This window comes from Plecotus auritus (genome assembly GCF_963455305.1).
Source record: "Plecotus auritus genome assembly, chromosome: 9".
Taxonomy (NCBI): Eukaryota; Metazoa; Chordata; class Mammalia; order Chiroptera; family Vespertilionidae; genus Plecotus; species Plecotus auritus.
The window spans coordinates 111,376,784-111,397,006 of NC_137783.1; the positions used below are offsets into that span (position 1 = coordinate 111,376,784).

Consider the following 20,223-nt stretch of genomic DNA (forward strand, 5'->3'; position numbering starts at 1 on the left):
GAGGGCCCTAAGTGCAAGGGCTCCGACTAGGGTAGAGGCCAGAGCAGCCAGAGGGGCAGTGTAGGCATTGGCACCCCTGGAGTGCAGGCCGAGGAGGGACAACCCTGCTTGTGCCCTGGGGGTGGCTGTGGAAGGGCCTAAGGAAGGGGGTCCCAGGCCAGGATGCTGGAGAGCGATGACTGATGGGTACTCGCCTATGGCGAGCACAAGGCTGGCCCATTTGTCCAGTGGTTTGCTGCCTCTTGGGTTGTGCACATGCCTCAGTCCCCACACCACAGTCAGGCTGGCGAGAAGGATTCCAGCCCTCCAGAGAGCCCGCCTGGGGTGGGGGGTCCTCAGAAGCCCAGCTCCACTGCCTGGTTTGCAGATGAGGTGACAGAGGCTGGGAGCAGCCTCAAGTCACACAGCACAGCAGGGCCTGAAACCTGGCTTCCTGATTCCCAGTCCTGGGTGTCCCCCCTTTCCCTTGGAGCCCGTGGAGAGCAGGAGTGGAGGCAGGACTCAGGTTAGGGGGCGAGTCCTTGTCTGTCACCCTCGGTCTTTCTCCTCCCACAGGCCAGAAGGCAGATGGGGTGGTGACAGCTGCTCCCTATCATCCACAAGGCTCCATTGTCTTCCACCTCCTGTCTTGGCCCTGAGGATAGGGTCCCAGCAGGGAGCCCCTCCCAGCTGCCCAACCCACAGTGGGCCTCCCTGGGGTTGCCCTCTCTTCCCTCAGCCCCTCTGCTCTTCCTGCTGTCCCTTCTTCACTCCCACCTCTGCTGCCTTCGGGCTCTTGCCCCATCCGTGTAGTCTCCATCTCCGGCTGTCCTTGTGTGTCAGCCTCTCTCAAAAGACAGACTTGGAAGGGCCCTAGGAGATCATCAAGTCCAACCCTTTTATTCTTCAGAGGAGGAAGGCAGCTCCGAGAGCGGAAGGTCCTCAGAGGGGAAGTTGCACAGTAGGTTGTGGCAGGGCCTGGGTCACGGAAGCACACTGCCCTTGGCATCAAGCTTCTTGGGTTTGAGGACTGTGTAATGACCAACTTGACAGACTTCTCTTTTCAGCCCTGAGCTCTTCTTCCTTCCTCTTCTTTGCCCAGATGCCTCTCTTCTCTGTCACTGTGCCTGCTGCCTGGCTGACCCCTATTTTGGGCCGACCCAGTCCTTGGGACACACCCCAGAGCTCAGGACTCCATAACTGGAATGTGCTCCCATGCTCACATGGACACAGCCCCCGGTGAAAATCGATGTCTCTAGTTAGGAGGCTGCCCTGGAACCTAGTGTTCCCTTCCTTTTGGGCACCCACACCTCCTCCAGGAAGTCCCCCAGGACCTCTCTGCGACGGTCTTAGGCTCTACAGTAGTGACCCACAGGTTGAGAACCGCTGCTGTAGAGCCTAAGACCGTCGGAAAACACAGATATTTACATTACGATTCATTAACAGTAGCAAAATTACAGTTATGAAGTAGCAACAAAAATAATTTTATGGTTGGGGGTCACCACAACATGAGGAACTGTATTAAAGGGTCGCGGCATTAGAAAGGTTTTGAACCACTGCCCTAGACCCTTTGTGACAGCTGAGTTCTATGAGCCTAGGTTCCGCCTCTGTGACCCCAAGGGCATGGCTGAGTCTCCCCCTAGCCCTGGAGCCCCTCCTTCAGTGTCCCCTCCTTCTGTTTCCAGGAGGGGCTCAGCTTCCTGTGGCTGGGTGGGGAGAGCCCTGAGGTCCCCAGAGGATGGTGGGACAATGGGGAGGTGGTGATAGATGAGACATTGCGTCTTCCCCCAAACAGGCTCCACCCTACCCAGACCTCCTGGCTGGTGTCTGGGGCACAGCCCTGGCCTGTGGGTCCCTTGAGACTAGGGTCTGACTCCACACCCTTGACCTCTCAATGCTGAGGTCAATGAATGAAAACCCCTGGCCCTACAGTCGCAGTTCTCTAACTGGGGGCTGTGGAGCCAGGTCCCCAGGGTGCCAGCAACATATTAGCAGGGTGGTGAGGTACTGGGGCCTCTGGGGGGCGAGCTGACCTGCTCTCACTGCGGGGGTGGCAGGAGGGGGGATTCTGGAGGAGCTGTGGATGCCTAGCTGAGGCTCCCCTCATCCTGTCTACCTTCCTCACGCGTGAAGTTGGAGACAAGGAACCAAAGGGCGAGGGGCCATTGGGGAAGCAAGTGAAGCTAGCTGCCCCTCTCAAGGAAGGGGAGGGCTGTCCCAGGCGGCGCAGCGGGTGGATCATCAGAGGCCTGTGGAAAAGCGGGCTCCGGCTTGTGGACAAAAGGGATGGCCGTGGGGTCAGGCACTTATCTCAGCCCTCGTCATTTCCTCCGCCGGACATGACTGGGTTAGCAGGGTCATAGCACAGAGGGAAGGAACAGGCCGGAGCCAATGCTACAGAGCCAGGCCCTCCAGTGGACTCAGACACAGGGGTCACCTTGTCACGTGCTGACCTGCAGTTAGTCCTCCGTAGAGGCCCAGCCGCGTGGCCACAGTCATCTGGGAGATGGCCACATCTAGCCCACTGCTCTGCACACAGACCCCGCCCCCGCCCCCCGTCATCCTGGATCAGGCTCAGGCCCAGCTGCAGGCATGGCTGAGCAGGGGACCCCCCAGGACACAGGGACATGCGGCACAACCAGACACCCTGCCACAGCCACCCCACAAGCATCCACACACCAGGTGCAGTTACTGTCGCCCCTGTGACCCGTGGATTCCAGCAGTCGTGGGCAGGCATCCAGGGCCTGGGTGAGAAGAGGGGCGCCAGGCAGGGAACCAGCCCCCCATACCAGACTGTGCTCTCACCCGGCTCGCTGAGTGCCTGAGGCTGTTTATTTCCTAGCAGGGATGGGTGTCTCATCCTCCCTCCCCCTCCCTGTCCCCACCACATGCTTCCAAAGCTGCCAAATCAAATCAGCCCCTGCGCCAGCACCAGGCTGGCATGGCGGCCAGCAGCTGACGGGAACGAAGCCAGGCTCAGAATATCCCGCCGCCTGTGCCTGTCCCATCCTTGGGTGTGCTTGTTGGGTGGGGGAGGGGAGGGGCAGCCGGCCGGCAGTGCCTCCCAGAGAGGCTGGGGTTTCTGGATGCCACCTGGCTGGTGGCATCCTGAAGATCAGGTGAGCAGTCCTTGGTGTCCACCAGCATTCGTGGAGCTGTGCGAGTGGTGCTGATGGGAGGCAGGGTGGGGGTCCATTTGGATCCCGGACAACTGGGCACCAGGCTGGGGTTGGAGACTCACACACATGGTCATATACATTTAGGATTCACAGAAACCCTAGCTGGGAGCCCAACCCAGTGGCTATGTGAGCCGGACACTACAAATCCCACGTTATAGATGGGGAATCTGAGGCGTAGAGAGAGCTGGTGAAGTTCCCTGGAGAGAAGCAGAAATGGAGGGGGCCTGGGAATGGGTAAAAGTGTGGTGGATTCCTTTCTGAGGGGCGCTTGGCTTCAAGAAAGGGCTGGGCCCTGTTTTCAGAGTTGAGGGGCAGAGAATATGCCAGAGCTAGGGTGCTTGGAGAAGGCAGGAGCAGGAGGGGAGTGTGGGGAGAGAGCAGGGTGCAATCAGGCTCGGCTCCCTGGACGCGGCTACCTGTGGACAAGAAGCCAGGGTCTGTGGGGACTGGGTGGGGAGCAGGCTGGGGAGAAGGGGAGAAGGACTGGCACACCTGAGCCCCTGGCCTTCTTGTCTCTGCAGCCAACCGGGACCTCCTTGCACAGGAGCCAGTGCCCCCAGGAAGTAGAGACGCCCGACTGGAGGTGAGAGCTCAGCAGAGGGAGGAGTGGGTGGGCTTGCGGGGACAGGGGCACAGGCTGGGATAAGTCTGAGCATTGCCCTCGCCCCTGGGAGAACTGGGAAGCTGGAGCCGAACCCAAGCCCCACCCCCTCCAGCCTAGGGTCACCCCACACCAAGACCACCAACCCCACCCTATTCGTGCCTGGTGGGTCCCTCCCACTGAAGATTGGCCCTCCTCTCAAATCACCTGGGAGCCATTTCAGACTCCTCCCTCATCCTCCCCATCCCCATCCAACAATTCTTGGTGGATTCTCTGCCCTAAGTATTTCATGAGTTTCTCTCCTCCTCTCCATTCTGCTGCCTGCCCCGTCCCCTGCTCGCCACCTTCTCCCGGGACAGCTCACTGCTGTCTGCTTTCGGTTGTGCCCATCCTCCATGTCGCAGCCAGAAGGATCTTTCTAACATACAAACCTGAGCGTGTCACTTTTCTGCTAAAAAATTCTCCATGTTACCCATCGCCTGCTTCTTCTGCAGCTACAGCCGGGCCACAGTTCTCCCTTCATACATCCCCGCCTCCCAGAACCACTCCTGCTGGCCTCTTCCCGCCTCAGCTTCCCAAATCCTTCTGGGCTCAGCTCTAGCCTCCCCTCCTCCGGGAAGCCCTCCACGCCGGCACTCCCTCCTCCGAGCTCTCCTGTCCAGGCAGTCGGATCCTGGGGCATTCTGCTCTCTGTGCCATTAGCGCCCGTGTTCTCCATTACGTGACTCTGTATGTCTTGCCCTCTGAACTGTGGGCTCCTTGAGCCTGGGGACTGTGCTTTTTTTCATTTCTGAGTCTCAGTGAGTGCATTTGCTTTGAACTGAGGGCTGCCATCCCAGCCCCTGACCATGCCTTTGGGTGCCACTTGGGAATCTTCAGTGCTCAGAGGGGCCTGGAGCAACAGAAATGGGGTGGCCTGGGGACGGTGAGGACGGGCATGGAGGGGGGGTGTAAAATGGACCAGGCAGCAAGGCCAGCAGGAGCTATGCTTGTGCCCAGTCCTGGCGAGAGGAAGGGGAGGCTGCCGCTGGATCAGCCCCCGCCCTGTGCCAGGAGCTTCAGACACACTTCCCTCACAGCCGCCCTCTGAGGCAGGGACTATTATTCTCCTTTCATATTCGGGGAGCTGAGGCCTATGGGGTCACATAGTGAGTGAGACGGGGCAGGACTTGAGTGGAGCCCAGATGTGTCTCATGTCCAACCTCGCTCGCTCCCTGCCCTCGATAGGTCCAGAAGAGAAGACACCCACACAGGGCCCAGGGCGCCGGGGGGTCAGCATGGGCTCACTGCTGGGACATGGGGCCAAGCCCTGCAAATGTCCCTACAGCTGGGAGCTGGGGAAGGGGGTGGAGAGTCATTATTAATTTATTTATGGCCATGGCATTCCTCGTGGGGCGGGGCCCGCCCAAGAGCTGGGACAGATGGCGTTCCTGGGAGCCAGCAGTGTCTCCGCAGCCGCTGCCACCCGCAGGAGAGACTGTATTTGTTGTCCTCCCAGGAAGCCATGAAGGGAGAGGGCTTTGGAGAAGCTGGGGCCCTCCTGGGCAATGGGAGCTGGGCCCTGGGAGAAGGAGCCGGGCCCAGGCCCCTTGTTTATCCTCTGCACAGCCCCCTTTGCCTGAGCCCTTGGCCCTGCTCCATGCAAGCTCACGTTCTGCCCTCCTCCCACCCCTGCCAAGCTTCACCCCTGCCATGGGGCCTCTCTGGGTCATCCCCATTAGGTCCCTTTCTCTCTGTTCTCTCCCCACCTTTCCTTTGTCTGGGTCCTGCTGCCCCTCCTAAGACCAAGGATCTTAGGCTGTAAGGCCCTCAGCTCTCAGCTCTCCTGCACCCCCCCCCGCCCCCAATCCCTAACCCACACCCACCCAGAAGATGGCCGGTGCCTGCCTGACCTCTCGGCAGAGCCTACTGTATTTCTGGGTGCGGTTAGCACCCCATCCTGAGTGCCCAGGCCCATGCTCAGCCCTGCTGGGAGAGATAGGTTGCTACCCTTGGCATAGAAAGGACAGGACTGGAGAGAGTAGGGACCCTAAGGTGTTGCCCAGACTATAGGGACAGCTGCAGGGAAAGGGGGAAGAGGCATGGGGAGACAATGAGGAGCCCTCCGGTCGTGGTGGCAGCTGGAGAGACAAGACGGCCTTATCTAGAGAACAGTCTATGGGGTCAAATGGGCATGAGTTCAAGTTCACTGCTTCCGAGGTATGTGAACTTGGGCCAGTCCCTTAACCTGCCTGAGCATCAATTTCCTCACCTGTCAAGGGGATAAGAAGCTCCATCATTGTTGGACATAATCACTTATTAGACATAATCAAGAAGAGCTGCTGGGAGAAGTCACCAGGGCAGTAGTGTGACGTGCCTGCCCACAGCAGGTCCTTGGAGGGAGCTGGCACCCTCCCTGCTTCCCTCAAGAGTGAGCTCCTTAGAGCCAGGACTAGGCTGTGAAGTGTGAGACGGGGTGCACTGCAGGGGTGAGCTGGGGTTCATGAAGGTTCTGTGGGCACCGCACATTCGTCTGGCACCCCCAGCATGACGGCCAGGAGAGCAGGGCGGCCAGCACCATCCCCACCTACCAGGGTGTGTCTGCTCAGCACACCCTCTGGGATGGCTCCCTGGCGCCTGTGCCAGCTGGCCAGTCTGGGGGAGGGCTCTCCGGGTTCAGCCCGAGTCCTCCTTTGGGGCCAGGGTCATACTCCCTCTGGATGTCAGGGCTGAGGCTGTTCACGTAGTGAACAGAGCACACTGGGTCCCTGCCCTCGGCGCTGGCTCTCAGGGCCCAGCCAGGGCCTTGGGAGCCCTCTGGGGTGAGGGCTGGGGGAGAGGCAGACACAGGCCAGGGCTCAGGTCTCGACACTAAGCACCCAAATGCTCTGCCCAGCACTGGCTCCTCTCCTGCTGCCCATGGATAAGTAAAGACCATACCCCTTGGCATGGCATTGCCAGCCCTGCCCGTGGGGCCCCTCGTGTCTACCCTTTACCCCTAGACATGGCAGTACTCACTCCTCTGGACACCAGCTCTTCCTGGCCTCCCTGCCTTTACTCCCACTGAGCCCTCTCTTTGGAGTGGTTTTTATTTATTTGTTTCTTTATTTATTTTCAACCAGTACTCCCTTTCAAGCCGCAAATAAGATGTCACCTCCTCTGTGAAGTCCTCTCAGATTGCTCTCTCCACATCAGATCAAGTCAGTCTCTCCTCTTTCCAGGTCACTTCTGTAAGCTTAGAGTCAGGTAACTCGTTACCCCGTGTAGTTATCCATCCTTTGCCATGCAGATAAACACCTTCGTGTAGGAACCACGGCTGCCTCCTTTGTCTCCTGGACCTACGTGGGGCCTGGCATAAGCCTCGTATATAGTAGGTGCTCAATAAATGCTTCTTGAATGAATGAGGATGATTGTGAGGGGGTTGGAGTAGACATGAGAAAGAGGCAGTTGCTGGGTTGGTGGCAGTCTTGGAGACTTGCTGGTGGAGGACACCTTGGACCTTCGAAGGATGGGGAGGGTCAAGGCCATTGACCGATGAGGCCAGAGGTCAGGTGGATAGCCAGAGAGGCCCACGTGCTCAGCTGCTGACAGAACCAGCTGAGGCCGCAAGGACCAGCACAGGCCTGGAAGCAGCAGAGAGGAGCCTGGAACAAGGACTCAGGCCGAGGAGGGGCTGCAAGGGCGTGGCTCGGTGCTGAGAACCAGCTCCAAAACCTCTCTGCCCTGGATCCTGGGTGAAGGACCACTTGGTCTCAGAGTCTGGGCTGAGGCTGGTCTGGAAGAGAGGAGTGAGGTGAGTGAGCGGGTCCGGCATGGCGAGATGGTGATAGTAGGGCCAGGAGCCAGGGGTCGTGTAAGGCAGGAGTGCCAGGGGTTGAGAAAGGCTTCATGGGGGAAAGGCACAGCTTGTACAAGGGCATGCGGCTGCCCTGCAGGGTCTCTTTGGGATGACGGTCACCATGTCAACGGAGCCCACCCAGGCGACTTGGCCGGGGACATTGGATGAGGCTGGAAGGGCTGCTGAAGGCAGGCCTTTTCACGTCCGTATTTAAAAGTTTTGAGTGCTTCCAACTGGCAGATGTGCCAGCCTCCTCCTGAATTCCCCACATCAGGAGCAAGTGGCCTCAATGATGCCCCGTGGCCCCAAGGGGGCTGCTGCCAACAACTTAGCATAGCATCTGGCATCCGTAGAGGCTCTGAGGCCCTGCCATCTGTCTGTGCCCACCTGTTGGGCTGTACAGGCCTGGGGTGTGCAGGCACTTGGGCCCAGGGAGGCGGTCTCAGCTGCCACTCCAGCTTGTCTCTCTGCCTGTCTGTCCAGCTATCTGTTCATACCCCTGACGAACTGAGGACAAGGCAGAGATGGGCAGACACAGGTCCTGCCATCCTCTGCCCACCCGTTGTGGCTCAGTGATTGAGCATCCACCTATGAACCAGGAGGTTACAGTTCGATTCCCAGTCAGGGCACATGCCTGGGTTGCAGGCTGGATCCCAGTGTGGGGCGTTGCAGGAGGCAGCCAGTCAATGATTGTCTCTCATCATTGATGTTTCTCTCTCTCTCTCTCTCTCTCTCTCTCTCTCTCTCTCTCTCTCTCTCTCTCTCTCTCTCTCTCTCTCTTCTCTCTGAAATCAGTTTTAAAAAAATTTTTTTAAGAGAAGGCTCCTCTGAAGAGGAGGCATAAAGCACCAGAGATTTACACCCAGAGAAGCCACAAGCTAGACTGTGTGAGGCTGTGGGCAGGCCAAGGCCCAGGGAGGTCTGGCCATTTCCGGCTTGGAATGAAGGCTCAGAGAGAGTGAGGGGCTTGCTCAGAGGCACACAGCAGGCCTGAGGCAGTGCTGGGCTAGAAGCTTTGGGCTAGGATGAGGTTCCTCTGCCTGACCCTTCCCCCACCACCCTGCCTGGCCCTTGGCTGTAAACACAGAGAGAACAAGTTCCGTTTCTCGGGAAATATTTATCTCAGGCCGTGTGGGGAGCGTGTGCTGGCCTCTGCATGTCCTTCCTGCGGGCTGACCTGGGGCAGGAGGTGAGGGGCTTGGCAGTTGTTGGGGGCAATCTGTGGGGCCCTGAAGGCAAGGCAGGAAGGGTGTGCCCTGAGGCTCCTGCTTGCCAGAATCGGGATGCTGGTCTGGAAGAGAGGAGTGAGCTGATAGGAGAGAAATTGGTTTCTCTCCAAATCCCACAACGTCACCTCCTTTCTCATGTTCCTGCCTTTATCCTTGTCAGCCCTGTGCTTTGGGTTCCTGCCTCCAAGCCTTTGCTCCCGTCTGGTGCCCCAACCTGGGATGTCTTTTCTTCTTCCTCGTATTTCCAGCTCTCAGCTGGCTTCCTCTGGGAAGCCTTCCCTAACGCTCTAACCCCTTAACCCTTGGTCCTTCCCTGTCCACTGTCTGTCCCCCGCCTCTGGCTCCCAGCAGCTTCAGACTGAGCCCCTAGACCAGCTAAGGTCTTGTCCCAAGCTAGTCAGACAATGTAGTCAACTTCTTCCAAGCTGCCCACAGGTGCCCCTCCTGAGGCCTGGGTGCTCTGGGCGTGGGGCAGAGGGCTGAGGCTGGGGAAAATCCCATGGGTCCAGCCAGAATGAGGGGGCAGAGGGGCCCAGGGCTCCTGCTGGCTGGCTCTTGGGCTTGAGCTGTGTGTCCCAGGCTGGGCCAGGCTTGACGGGGGCCCTGACAACAGGAAATCCTTAGAGGAACGAGCAGTGGCTGAGGACTTGAGCACAACAACAGGAAACAACCTTGACATGGGGCAGCAGCTCTGGCGACTACCCTGTGGGGTGGGGGAGAGGGGAGCTTGTGGGACCAGAGTGATGTCTAGGTGACACTGAGACACTGATTGTGGGGCAGTGGGCGTTCTTCTGAGTGTGTGACACTGAGCTTGTGCCATGTGTGATATCAAATGTGACCTCAATCGTGGGATACTGAGTGGAGAGTGGGTGAGTCATTGAGTGTGACACGGGGTGGACACTGAGTGATAGTGATAGCAAGTGTAACACCACTTGTTGAAGACTATGTGAGACCGTGGATATGTCACCGAGTGTATGACATGGTGATACTGTGTGACTTTGTGTTGCTGAGTGATAGCAAGTGTGAGACCCTGAGGGTGTGACATCAATGAGGGTCAACTATGTAAACATGGATGAATGACACTGTGCAATAGTAGGTGTGGTCCTGAGTTTGTGGTCCACGTGTCTGACACTGAATTGTGAAGCTGAGTGTGTGCCCACGCATAGGATAGAGTGAGGCTGTGGGCAACCGAGGATGTGACATGACGTGGGATCACGGTGTGTGGCACTGCGTGTCATGGTTGCGATGATGTGAAATGTGAGCACATGACACTGTGTGTGACACTGTCATGGGAAGACCCCGATGAGTTCAGGCAGGGGAGTGACACTGTTCAGTTTATGATTTTGAAGGATTGTTCAGGCTGCAGAGTATGTGGGGGAGGAGTTGGAAGGGCTGAGAGGAGGCAGCCAGACAAGTTGGAAGCTACTGCAGCCCAGGCAGCAGTGCCTGGGCGAAGGGGAGGGGAGGGAGTTGGAGAGAGATGGATGAACTCTGGAGATATTCGGAAGGTAGAAATGATAGAACTTGCTGATGAGCGAGAGGAAGAGCCAGAGGGAAATGGAGGATGGCTCTCAGGTTTCTCACGTGAAGAACCAAGTGATGGGTGGTGGAGATGTTACTGAGATGGTGAAGACTGGGGGAAGGGCAGGGTCAGTGAGATGGGAGAGAGCAAGGAGGCAGAAATGGGGAGTCCTGTTTTGGACATAAGTCAAACACGCAGGTGAAGAGGTCCAGTGGGCGGTGGAGGCCAGGCGGGGGATGTATTTGGGAATTGGCAGCCATAGCCAGTTTATTAAACCATGGATCTGGCTGGGATGACCCAGGCAGAGGTGAGGACTGAGCCCCAAGCCCTGAGCCCCGCCTACTCCATCATCTAGAGGCCTGGAAGTATAAAGGAGCAGCAAAGAGACAGAGGAGGAGCGGCCAGGGAGGTGAAGGCGTGGTCAGGAGTGAGGAGGGGAGAGGTTCAAGGTGGGAGGATGCTGCTGCCATGTGGAAAGGTGGGGATGGGGAGGCTGTGGGACTGGGCCGTGTGCACCAATCTGCCTGACAAGAACTGTCGGTGACAAGGTGGGGCCAGAAGCCAGATGGCCTGGGCAGATGGCGAGAGGGAAGTGAAGACAGAGCGTAGTCAGCCCTTTGAAGCGTTGGGTGGTGAAAGGATGCAGAGAAGGGGGGTGGACGCTGGAAGAGGTGTGAGGTCAGGGCAGAGTGAATTTGTTTTATTATGGACTATTTTAAACACAATAATAGAGAGAATAATACAATAAACTCGCCACATGCCCGTCACCCAAATCAAACGGTTATCAAGATTTGAGTACATTTAGTTCATCTATCCCTCCTTCCTCCTTTTTTTACTTTTCTAAAGTACTTTATTTAAAATGTTTAAGTTGTGGTAAAATGTACATAACCTAGAAATTACTGTCGTAACCATTTCTAAGCGAGTGGTTCAGTCGTGTTACATATGCTCACATTGACGTGTAACCAGTCCAGAACTTTTTCATCCTGCACAACAAAATTTACCTCATTAAAAACTCCCCTCTCCCCACCGCTGGCCACCAGCATTCTACTTTTCATACAGTATCGGTCCTTTTGTGACTGGCTTATCTCACTCTCCGTAATGTCCTCAGGGTTCATCCATGTTGTCGCCTGTGTCAGAATTTCCTTAGTTTTTGAGACTTAATAATATTTAATGGTATATATGGGGTGTCCCAAAAATGTATACACACTTTAACAGCTGATAACTCACTTAATAGTCACTCCTTTTCAGGTTTAACTGATTTGAAATAATGGGTGAAGCCAGACTAAGCTTTAGACAAAGAAAGTTTATACTAAAGTGCCACTAGACTATTTTTAATGGGGACACATAAGAGATAAAGTTTACGGTACAAAACCGGCAGCAGTCGATAAATTGAAGGCACCCAAATAGAGAATGAAATGATTCTTCTGTTTGCGATTCCATTGCTTCGAGTCATCAGTAGTGCCTGGACCAGAACGGGCATTAGTTTGAAAACAGGCATTGACCAAAAAAATTATTCATTTCTGTAGATTCTTTCAAATTTTGAAAATGAACTGGATGTTACTAAACACTGATTTTATAAGCAGTCAAAGTGTGTATACATTTTTGGGACACCCTGTATACACTACATTTTGTTTATCCATTCATCCATTGATGAGCAGGTGGTGGCTCCCACCTTTTAGCTGCTGCGTATTATGCTGCTATGAACATAGATGGGCAAATATCTCTTCAAAATTATGCTTTCAGTTCCTTTAGATATATAGACCCAGAAGTGGGATTGCTGTATCACAGGGTGATTTTATTTAAAATGTTTGAGGAACACCATACTGCCTCTAACAGCAGCAATACCTGTTTCCATACCCATCAGTGGTTACCAGTGGGGTTTCAGTTTCTCCACATCCTTGGCAGCACTTGTTATTTTCTGGTTTTTATTTTTGATGGCAGCCATCCTAGTGGGTGTGGGGTGGTACCTCAGAGTGGTTTTGATTTGCATTTCCCTAATGATTAGTAATGTTAAGCATCTTCTTCATGTGCTTCTCAGTCATCCTATCTAATAAAAGAGTAATATGCAAATTGACCATACCTCTGCTACACCCACAAGCCACACCCACCAGCCAATCAGGAGTGAGTATGCAAATTAACCCAACCAAGATGGCTCCAGCCATGGAGCTGCAGCAAGCAGGAGGGTTGGGTTTCCCCAGCAATGGAGGAAGCCAAGCTTCCCTGCCGCCCTGGCCAGCCCAGGCCTACACTCAAAGCTACAAAGTTTCAATTATAGAAGATAAATAAATCCTAACAAAAATGGCAGCAGCCATGGAGCTGGAGAGAGCAGGAGGCTTGAGTTGCCTCCGGCGATGGAGGAAGCCAAGCTCCCGCAGCCCTGGCCTGCCTTGGCCTCTGCTACAAAGTTTCAATTATAGAAGATAAATAAATCCTAACAAAAATGGCAGCAGCCATGGAGCTGGAGAGAGCAGGAGGCTTGAGTTGCCTCCGGCGATGGAGGAAGCCAAGCTCCCGCAGCCCTGGCCTGCCTTGGCCTCTGCTACAAAGTTTCAATTATAGAAGATAAATAAATCCAAACAAAAATGGCTGCAGCCACGGAACAAGCAGGAGGCTTGGCTCCGCTCAAGGCTACAAAGTTTCAATTATAGAAGATAATTAAATCCCAGATCCCAGGGCCTCTGCTTGGGTCGCTGGGGGCGTGGCCAGCCTGCAAACCACCACAGGCCCCTCGCCCAGGCCACCCCACACCCTAAAGGAACCCCCACCCTGATCCGGGACACCCTTCAGGGCAAACCAGCTGGCCCCCACCCATGCACCAGGCCTCTATTCTATCTAATAAAAGAGTAATATGCAAATTGACCATCACTCCAACACACAAGATGGCTGCCCCCATGTGGTCAAAGATGGCTGCCCCCATGTGGACACAAGATGGTCACAACAAGATGGCCAGTATGGGAGGGCAGTTGAGAGGGATAAGATCTGTAAGGGAGGGCAGTTGTGGGCGATCAGGCCAGCAGGGGAGGGCAGTTGGGAGGGACCAGGCCTGCAAGGGAGGGCAGTTGGGGGTGATCAAGCCTATAGGGGAGGGCAGTTAGGGGTGACCAGGCTGGCAGAGGAGGGAAGTTGGGGGCAACCGGGCCTGCAGGGAAGGACAGTTGTGGGGGACCCAGGCCTGCAGGGGAGAGCAGTTGTGGGGGGGACCAGGCCTGCAGAGGAGGGCAGTTAGAGGCAATCAGGCTGGCAGGGGAGCAGTTAGGCATCAATCAGGCTGTCAGGAGAGTGGTTAGGGGGTGATCAGGCTGGCAGGCAGAAGCGGTTAGGGGCAATCAGGAAGGCAAGCAGGCAAGCAGTTGGGAACCAGCAGTCCTGGATTGTGAGAGGGATGTCCGACTGCCCGTTTAGGCAGTCGGACATCCCTTGAGGGGTCCCAGATTGGAGAGGGTGCAGGCTGGGCTGAGGGACACACACCCCCGTGCACAAATTTTGTGCACCGAGACTCTAGTTTGTATATAACTTCTTTAGAGAAATGTCTATTCAAGTCCTTTGCCCATTTTTAAATTGGGTTGTTTGTTTGTTTTATGGATGAGTTATAGGGCTTTTAGAAAACGTATTCTGAATATTAACCCTGTGTCACGTATAAGGTTTGCCAATATTTTCTCCCACTTCATAGGTTGCTTTGCTGAAGTATTTTAAAGTAAATCCCAGACATCATGTCATTTCATCACAGATGGATTTTATTAGGGTCAGAAGGTCCTGAATGACACTGAAATGTGACCGTGCAACACAGCCAGCTCAGAACTGAGTGTACGGTGCTGTGTGAGGGGACTCTGTGGGCTTTGGGAACATGGTGTGTGACTGAGGATCGGGCACCCTGAGTGAGGGTGAGAGTGATGGTCCCACTGGGTGAGGCCCTGTACTCCAGTGATGTGTGACACTGGACACCGTGGAGGACTGTGGGACATGACACAGGAAGGGGACAGCAATCGTGTCCCTAGGTGCCGTCCTGGGGGGATGAGTGGGACACAGAGTGGGACAGTGTATGCAAGTGTATGTGGATGTGCTGTAGGTGACGTGTGTGTGTATGTGTGAGATCCATGTTGGACTAGCCCCAGCCTCAGCTGATGACCATCAGGGGGAGGACAAATGCCTGGTGGGGACAGAAATGGTGTCTGGGTCCAAGCTGGAGTGAGGCCCCCTCCTTCCTCTGAACTCCCCGGAAGGTCTCCTGGAGGCAGGACAGGAGCAGGTCAGTGGGAGGCCGTGGGTACTGGGGAAGAGCAAGGGCAGGGTGTCAGACAGTCCTGTCTGGCTCTGACATTTAGCAATCGTTTTATCTTCGAGCCTCAATTCCCTCAAGTGGACAATGGGGCTGTTGGGAGGATCACATGAAATAGTGCTTTTAAATGAACAGCACCCGGCACTGAGCACATGCTCAGTGGTCTCTTGAGGAGCACCATTCCTCACATCCCTCGGCCCAGGCACCAGGAGAGATGGGAGCGAGCGGGTGTGCAGAGGGGTCACTGAATGAGTGATATCACATTCTCCTGTGCCCACAACCCTTTTGTCCCTGCTCACACTGTCAGCACCTCCCCCCTCGCTCCCACACCCTCCACTCCAGGCTCCTGCCATCTTCACCCGCCGTCAGCCTCCAGCCCAGGCTCCTGCAGCCTCATTCAATTAGGCCGATGCAATTTACTGAAGAAAAAACCCATAATTTGGTTAATCACACCAGTAGGGGATCTGGCCAGGCTGGGGAGGATGGGGTGGGTCCTAACAGCTGAGGGCACTGGTCTCAAAGTGCCTGTCTCTCAGGACCCCACCCACTCCCTTGGGCTTCCTTTGGACTCTGTTGGTTCCATTTAGGAGCCCACAGAGTTCAGAGCTTGGGTCTCCCCAACTCCAACTACAGAGAGAGGTCTTGAAACAGCTTGGACTGACCAGGGTCACTTGTGCCCTGGGAGGGTCCCTGGTCTTTCCTGTGCCTCAGTCTCCCCGTCTGACAATGGGTCGGGCGAGGAGGGGGTCTCTGAGCCTCCAGCCAGCCCAGCTGGACTTTGTGGCCCAGGTCTGCTCAGCCCCTCTTATGGCTTCAGGAAGGCCTTCCTTCTCTTGGGCTTTGGGGATGGAGGGGTAGAGGATGGTTTGGAGGGGGTGGATGTCCTAGAGCCTCATCTGGAACATGTCCACTCAGTGCCAGTGTCAGGGACCCTTTAGACCTAGGCTGAACACCTGGATGGGGCAGGAAGAATGGGGCTGCTGATTCTTGGTCACCTGAGGGCACTGCTTCTAACCTCACAGGTTGTACCTTGCACAGGGGCTCCCACCGAGGTGGGGCGGCACTGACACCCAGCCCGTTTCCCCCACCTCCAGTCCTCGCCCCTGAGGGATGCATTTGCCCAGGAGGTTGAGCTCACCTCTTTCTAACTTGCACAGAGGCGGCCTAGTCCCCTGCTGGGAGCCAGTTTAGCAGGACTTGTATGGCTCCAGTTCGTCTTCGCAGCAGTGCTGGGAGAAGGCACCATTTTATAGATGAGGAAACTTAGCCCAAGAAGGTTAAAGACTTGTCCAATGCCACGCAGGTGACGTGTGGTGGAGGTAATGAGGGAACCTGGGGAAGGAGAGTCAGACCTGCCACATGCACTGATGCCAACACTCTCAGCCATACACTCATTCACTTATTTGGAGTCAAAACCAGCCATGGGTACACACCCTCCCTCAGATAGCTACACACGCACAGGGCACACCCAGGCTCACATAGACACGGACACAGGCTGTGACAGACACAGCACATGCAGACGGCTCGTGCACAGATGTGGACACAGGGGTGCTCACATGCTTACACTCACACACATTCTTCTACAGAATCAGACCCACGTGCTTTCACACAGACATTCTCCTAGTGACTCAAGGGACATATTCTGCTTGGTCACATGATGGCCCTAGGGACATGCTTTATGGACGACTAATGGGCAGGCCACACGTGTGCTTAAGTCTCCAGCAAAGCAGGAGCTCCCGTGGAGTGAGAGAAAAGGTCAGTTTTGATGAGTGTATCAGTTTCAATGAGAGCATCCGGAATTTTGCAATCAAAAGAAGTCATACAAAAGCGATTTTAATTTTCAGTTCCAAGACAAAACTTATACAGGGTCTGTGGGGGCATCGTCATGTTTTTAGGCTGTGTTTTGGGCTTCCATCGGATTTGCACAGATTCACAGGCACAATAATCACATGAGATCTCCTGGGCTCACGTGTTTACCCAACCCTGAAGTGTGTGTGTGTGTGTGTGTGTGCATGCGTGCGTGCGTGTGTGTGTGTGTGTGCCTGCTCCGTGGCTCCCGGATCCTGGGATGTGAGGAGAGAGTAGGGTGAAGTTCCAGAGACTCCGGATGTTTGTTCTCTGGCTTCCTGGGCCCTCCAAAGGCAAATAACTTTGGATGCCAGGCTGCTTGTCCGGGTGGGGTGGGCGGGGTGGTGGGTTGTGCGAGGAGCCTGCCGCCTGCCTGCCTCTGAGCCCTGCTGATGGGGACCCTGCATAACGATGCAGCATGACCGAAGTCCATGGCCAGCTCTGGTGGGCTCACGGGCCCATCACCTCCCCTCTCCATGGCTCAGTGCCCCCATCTAGAGAATGGGGGCAAGGAGGAGGGGAGACTGGATGGGCTCTCCTCTGGAGTCTGAAACTGAGAGACACTCCAGGCCTAGGGTGCAGAAGGGAAAAACCCAAGCTGGGGTGGGGAGAGGGTGGGACCAATAGGATCCAGATTTCAGGGCAGGGTGTAGGGCCCCCGAGCCTGCAGTGTCTTCCTACCATATCCCCTTCCATGGGCCTCAGCGCTGCCCTCTGCTCAGTGCTAGAGGCTCAGACCCTTGCTGATCTGCCCAAGAACAGTGCAGGGAGGCGAGCGCTGGAGGGCAGGGCCAGGGCAGCAGAATAGCACAGAGGGGACCGGGCACTAGAGCAGGTGGATTAGGGACAGGCCTGGAAGGAGGGAGAAGAGAGGACATCCCCATGCAGGAGATGGAAATGGAGGGCCTAGGCCTGGAGGTGGGAGGGACGAGGAGGTGCGGGAGTAAGGCTGGAGAGATGGGAAGAGGCTCCAGCTCGGGAGCCTGGATCGCGGGAGTCACAGGAACAGCAGCAGTGCTGTCAAGGTGCTTAGAGCTTTACAGACAGCTCCCAACAAGGCCTGGGAGCTGAGAGCCTGTCCTGGGCCCAGGCGCCATGGCATTCTTATGCAAGGGAGAGACACAGTCAGACTGACGTTTGATAGCAGGTAGGGGTAGGGGGCAAGTCATAGAGGTTTCACTCTGGGGGACATCGTGGATGGGAGCCCAGAGGCAGGGGCATGCCTGAGATGAACCCTGCCCCAAGATTCCTCACGCCAACCCTCAATACAGAGGGCTATTCTTAGGAACACATTCCTGCAGGGCAGGGAGCAGGAGGGTGGCCAGCACTTAGTATAGAGGGAAAGGGTGGACCCCACTTCTTCCAGATCTGGCTTGGTCTTCAGGGACTTTCTCTCAGTGGATGAGGGGGCAGGAGGCTATGACCCTGGCCACGTGACCCTCCCCAGCCCCTGTCCCCAGGGTCTGTCCCTCTGCCTCTGAATTGGTTCTTGTCTATCAAAGTCTCTTTCTCATACTCCTCCACTCCCACCACCCCCCCCTCAAGATTTGGGGAACAGCTGGGCTGGGCCAGGCCCTGAAGATAGAGCCAAATACTGTCACGGGACCAAGCAGTAAGGCAGTGGGAGAGACACATGACACAGAAGAACAGACAGCAAGAGGGACAGACATGGAGAATCCAGGGAGACTGAGAGACAAAAACAGAGACGGGGACAGCCAAGCTCACCAAGACCTTTCTTTCCCCAGGGCACAGACTACCTGGCAGCCCACCTCCCCTGCCCCTGCCTCATTCCTTGCACACCCTTGGGGACAGGGAGCTCACCCTTCCCTATGGCTTAGGCTTGTCTTTTGTGGTATGACTGACTCAGAGCAAGCTTACATCTGCCTTCTTGTGACTGCCTGCTGTGCCTAACTGCCCACATGGACATCTGGCCAGGAATCTAGAACAATAGAGGCATCAGGTGCCAGAAGAGTGGGACAGCAGGATGAAGGGGTGCTGGTGGTGTGCCCTGGGAGGGACAGTGGCCAGTGGCATGGAGGAGAGTGTGGGCAGTGGGGATGGAGGCACTATTGGCTCTGTCGTGTGGAGGCAGCTGAAGGTGGGGAGGGTGCAGGAGGAGCCCTGAGCCTGTCCTGGTCCACCTGATCTGAGGTCTGCCTCTTGGGCCATTTTCCCCGCCCCTCACCCAGTTCTACCCACTCTGGCTGTTCCCTTATCCCCTCCTTTCCTGACCCCAGCCCTGTGCTGGGGACTGAGGGACCCCAGTGAGTCAGGCCTTCAGAGATCTGAGTGCTCACACAATTCCTTCTTTCTCTCCCCAACTTCTTTCCCCTTCACATCCCTCATCCACCCCAAAACCTGGGACAATCAGGAGGCCATTTTGGAGGAGAGAGAAGCTAAGCAGAAGCTGAGACTGGTTTAGAGAAGATGAACCTGGGAGGAACTAGTTGTGACTCCTAGAGGGGACGAGCTCATTAAGGTGGGGACACTGAGGTGGGTGGGCGGCACCAGGACTGGGCTCAGGTGTATTCTACAGTGCACGTGTCTCCAGTGTGGCTCGGAGGCTGGAGACGCGGCCCTGTTGGAGTAACAACTGAAGCTGGAGTCTGCGAAGGATGGGAGGAGGGAGGAGGAGCAGTGAGGGGAGGGGAAATAACGGAGGAAGGAGAGGAAGAGAAAGATAGGGGGAAGGGAGGCCCTTCCATATGCCCTGGTCCCAAGTGGGGCCCCACCGTCCCACCAGATGGCCCCAGTGTCTTATCTCACGCTCTCCTTTCAGCACCCTCCTCTGGGACCTTCCCTGAGAAGGCTCCCTCCTGCACTTGCTGCCAGAGAACAGGCATTCTCTCCTCTCTCACTCTTAACCTCCTCACCTATAAAATGGGATGATCAAGCAGGCACCTACCTCCCAGGGTTTGTAGCAGGATTAGAGATAGTGCCTGTCCCTGGGTGTTCAATTGTGGCCTCTGGGCCAGCAGCACCCGCATCACCTAAGAATGTTTTGGAAATGGGAGTTCTTGGCCTCATCCCAGACTCACTGCGCTAGAAACTCTGGAGGTGGAGCCTGGCAATCTGCATGGTAACAAGCCCTCAGAGGATTCACATTCAAGTGTGAGAACCACTGGTGGGCACTTCTAGCCACAGTAGGTGCTTGAGAAAGCTGCCTTCCCTTTCCCAAAGCCATGCAAGCAGGACACTGACATTTGAGCTTGTCCAGCTGTGGCCTGGGTCTCTCTCCTTCTGGTTCCTTCAGATCCAGTCATAGAGGGTCATCAAACCTTCTCCTCCATTCTCCTCCTGCTGGTCCAGCTCAGCCCTGTTGAGGGGCGGTCTGGAGCTGTAAGATCTTAGTTCTCCTGGACAGCTCTTCTCTGAGTATTTAAGGCACCATGTCTGTTAGCAAGCTCCTTGGACAGGTGGTAGACGTGGGCGGTGGAGCGGGGGAGGGGTTCTCCCACTTCCTTGTAGAGTCTCCAAATACAGGGCTAGGCATGCTGCAATGGCTGTGAGAGTCACAGTATAATCTTGGGTGCTCGGGCTCAGGCTGGGGTCTGAGGCCCAGCCAAAGGGGGCTACCTTGGCCTGGGTCCCCAGGGGGCCTCCTTTGGGGGAGTTCTGCCAGCCACCCTGATTGGAGCATCTGGGCTTGCTAGAGCCAGGCATGTGCTGGGCATAGAGACAGATTTCTCCTTTGTCTTTGAAGACTTTGTTCTCTGGAGAATAAGAGATTGTGTGTATTGCCCAACAGAACAGGAGACAGGAAGCAAAAGAG

General features: G+C 55.8%; 1 protein-coding gene across 3 annotated transcripts in view; it reads left to right on the top strand.

Annotated features, from left to right (window-relative positions):
• The window catches only part of PDE2A (phosphodiesterase 2A), a 90,115-nt gene that overhangs the window by 33,600 nt on the left and 36,292 nt on the right, over window positions 1–20,223 (top strand). For 2 of the 3 annotated variants that reach the window (XM_080642735.1, XM_080642736.1), the window contains exon 3: window positions 3,680–3,741. The exons of the other annotated variant lie outside the window; for it this stretch is intronic. In XM_080642735.1, coding sequence (XP_080498861.1) covers window positions 3,680–3,741 — 62 coding nt within the window. The remainder of the gene's footprint in view (window positions 1–3,679; window positions 3,742–20,223) is intronic. 3 annotated transcript variants of the gene reach the window in all.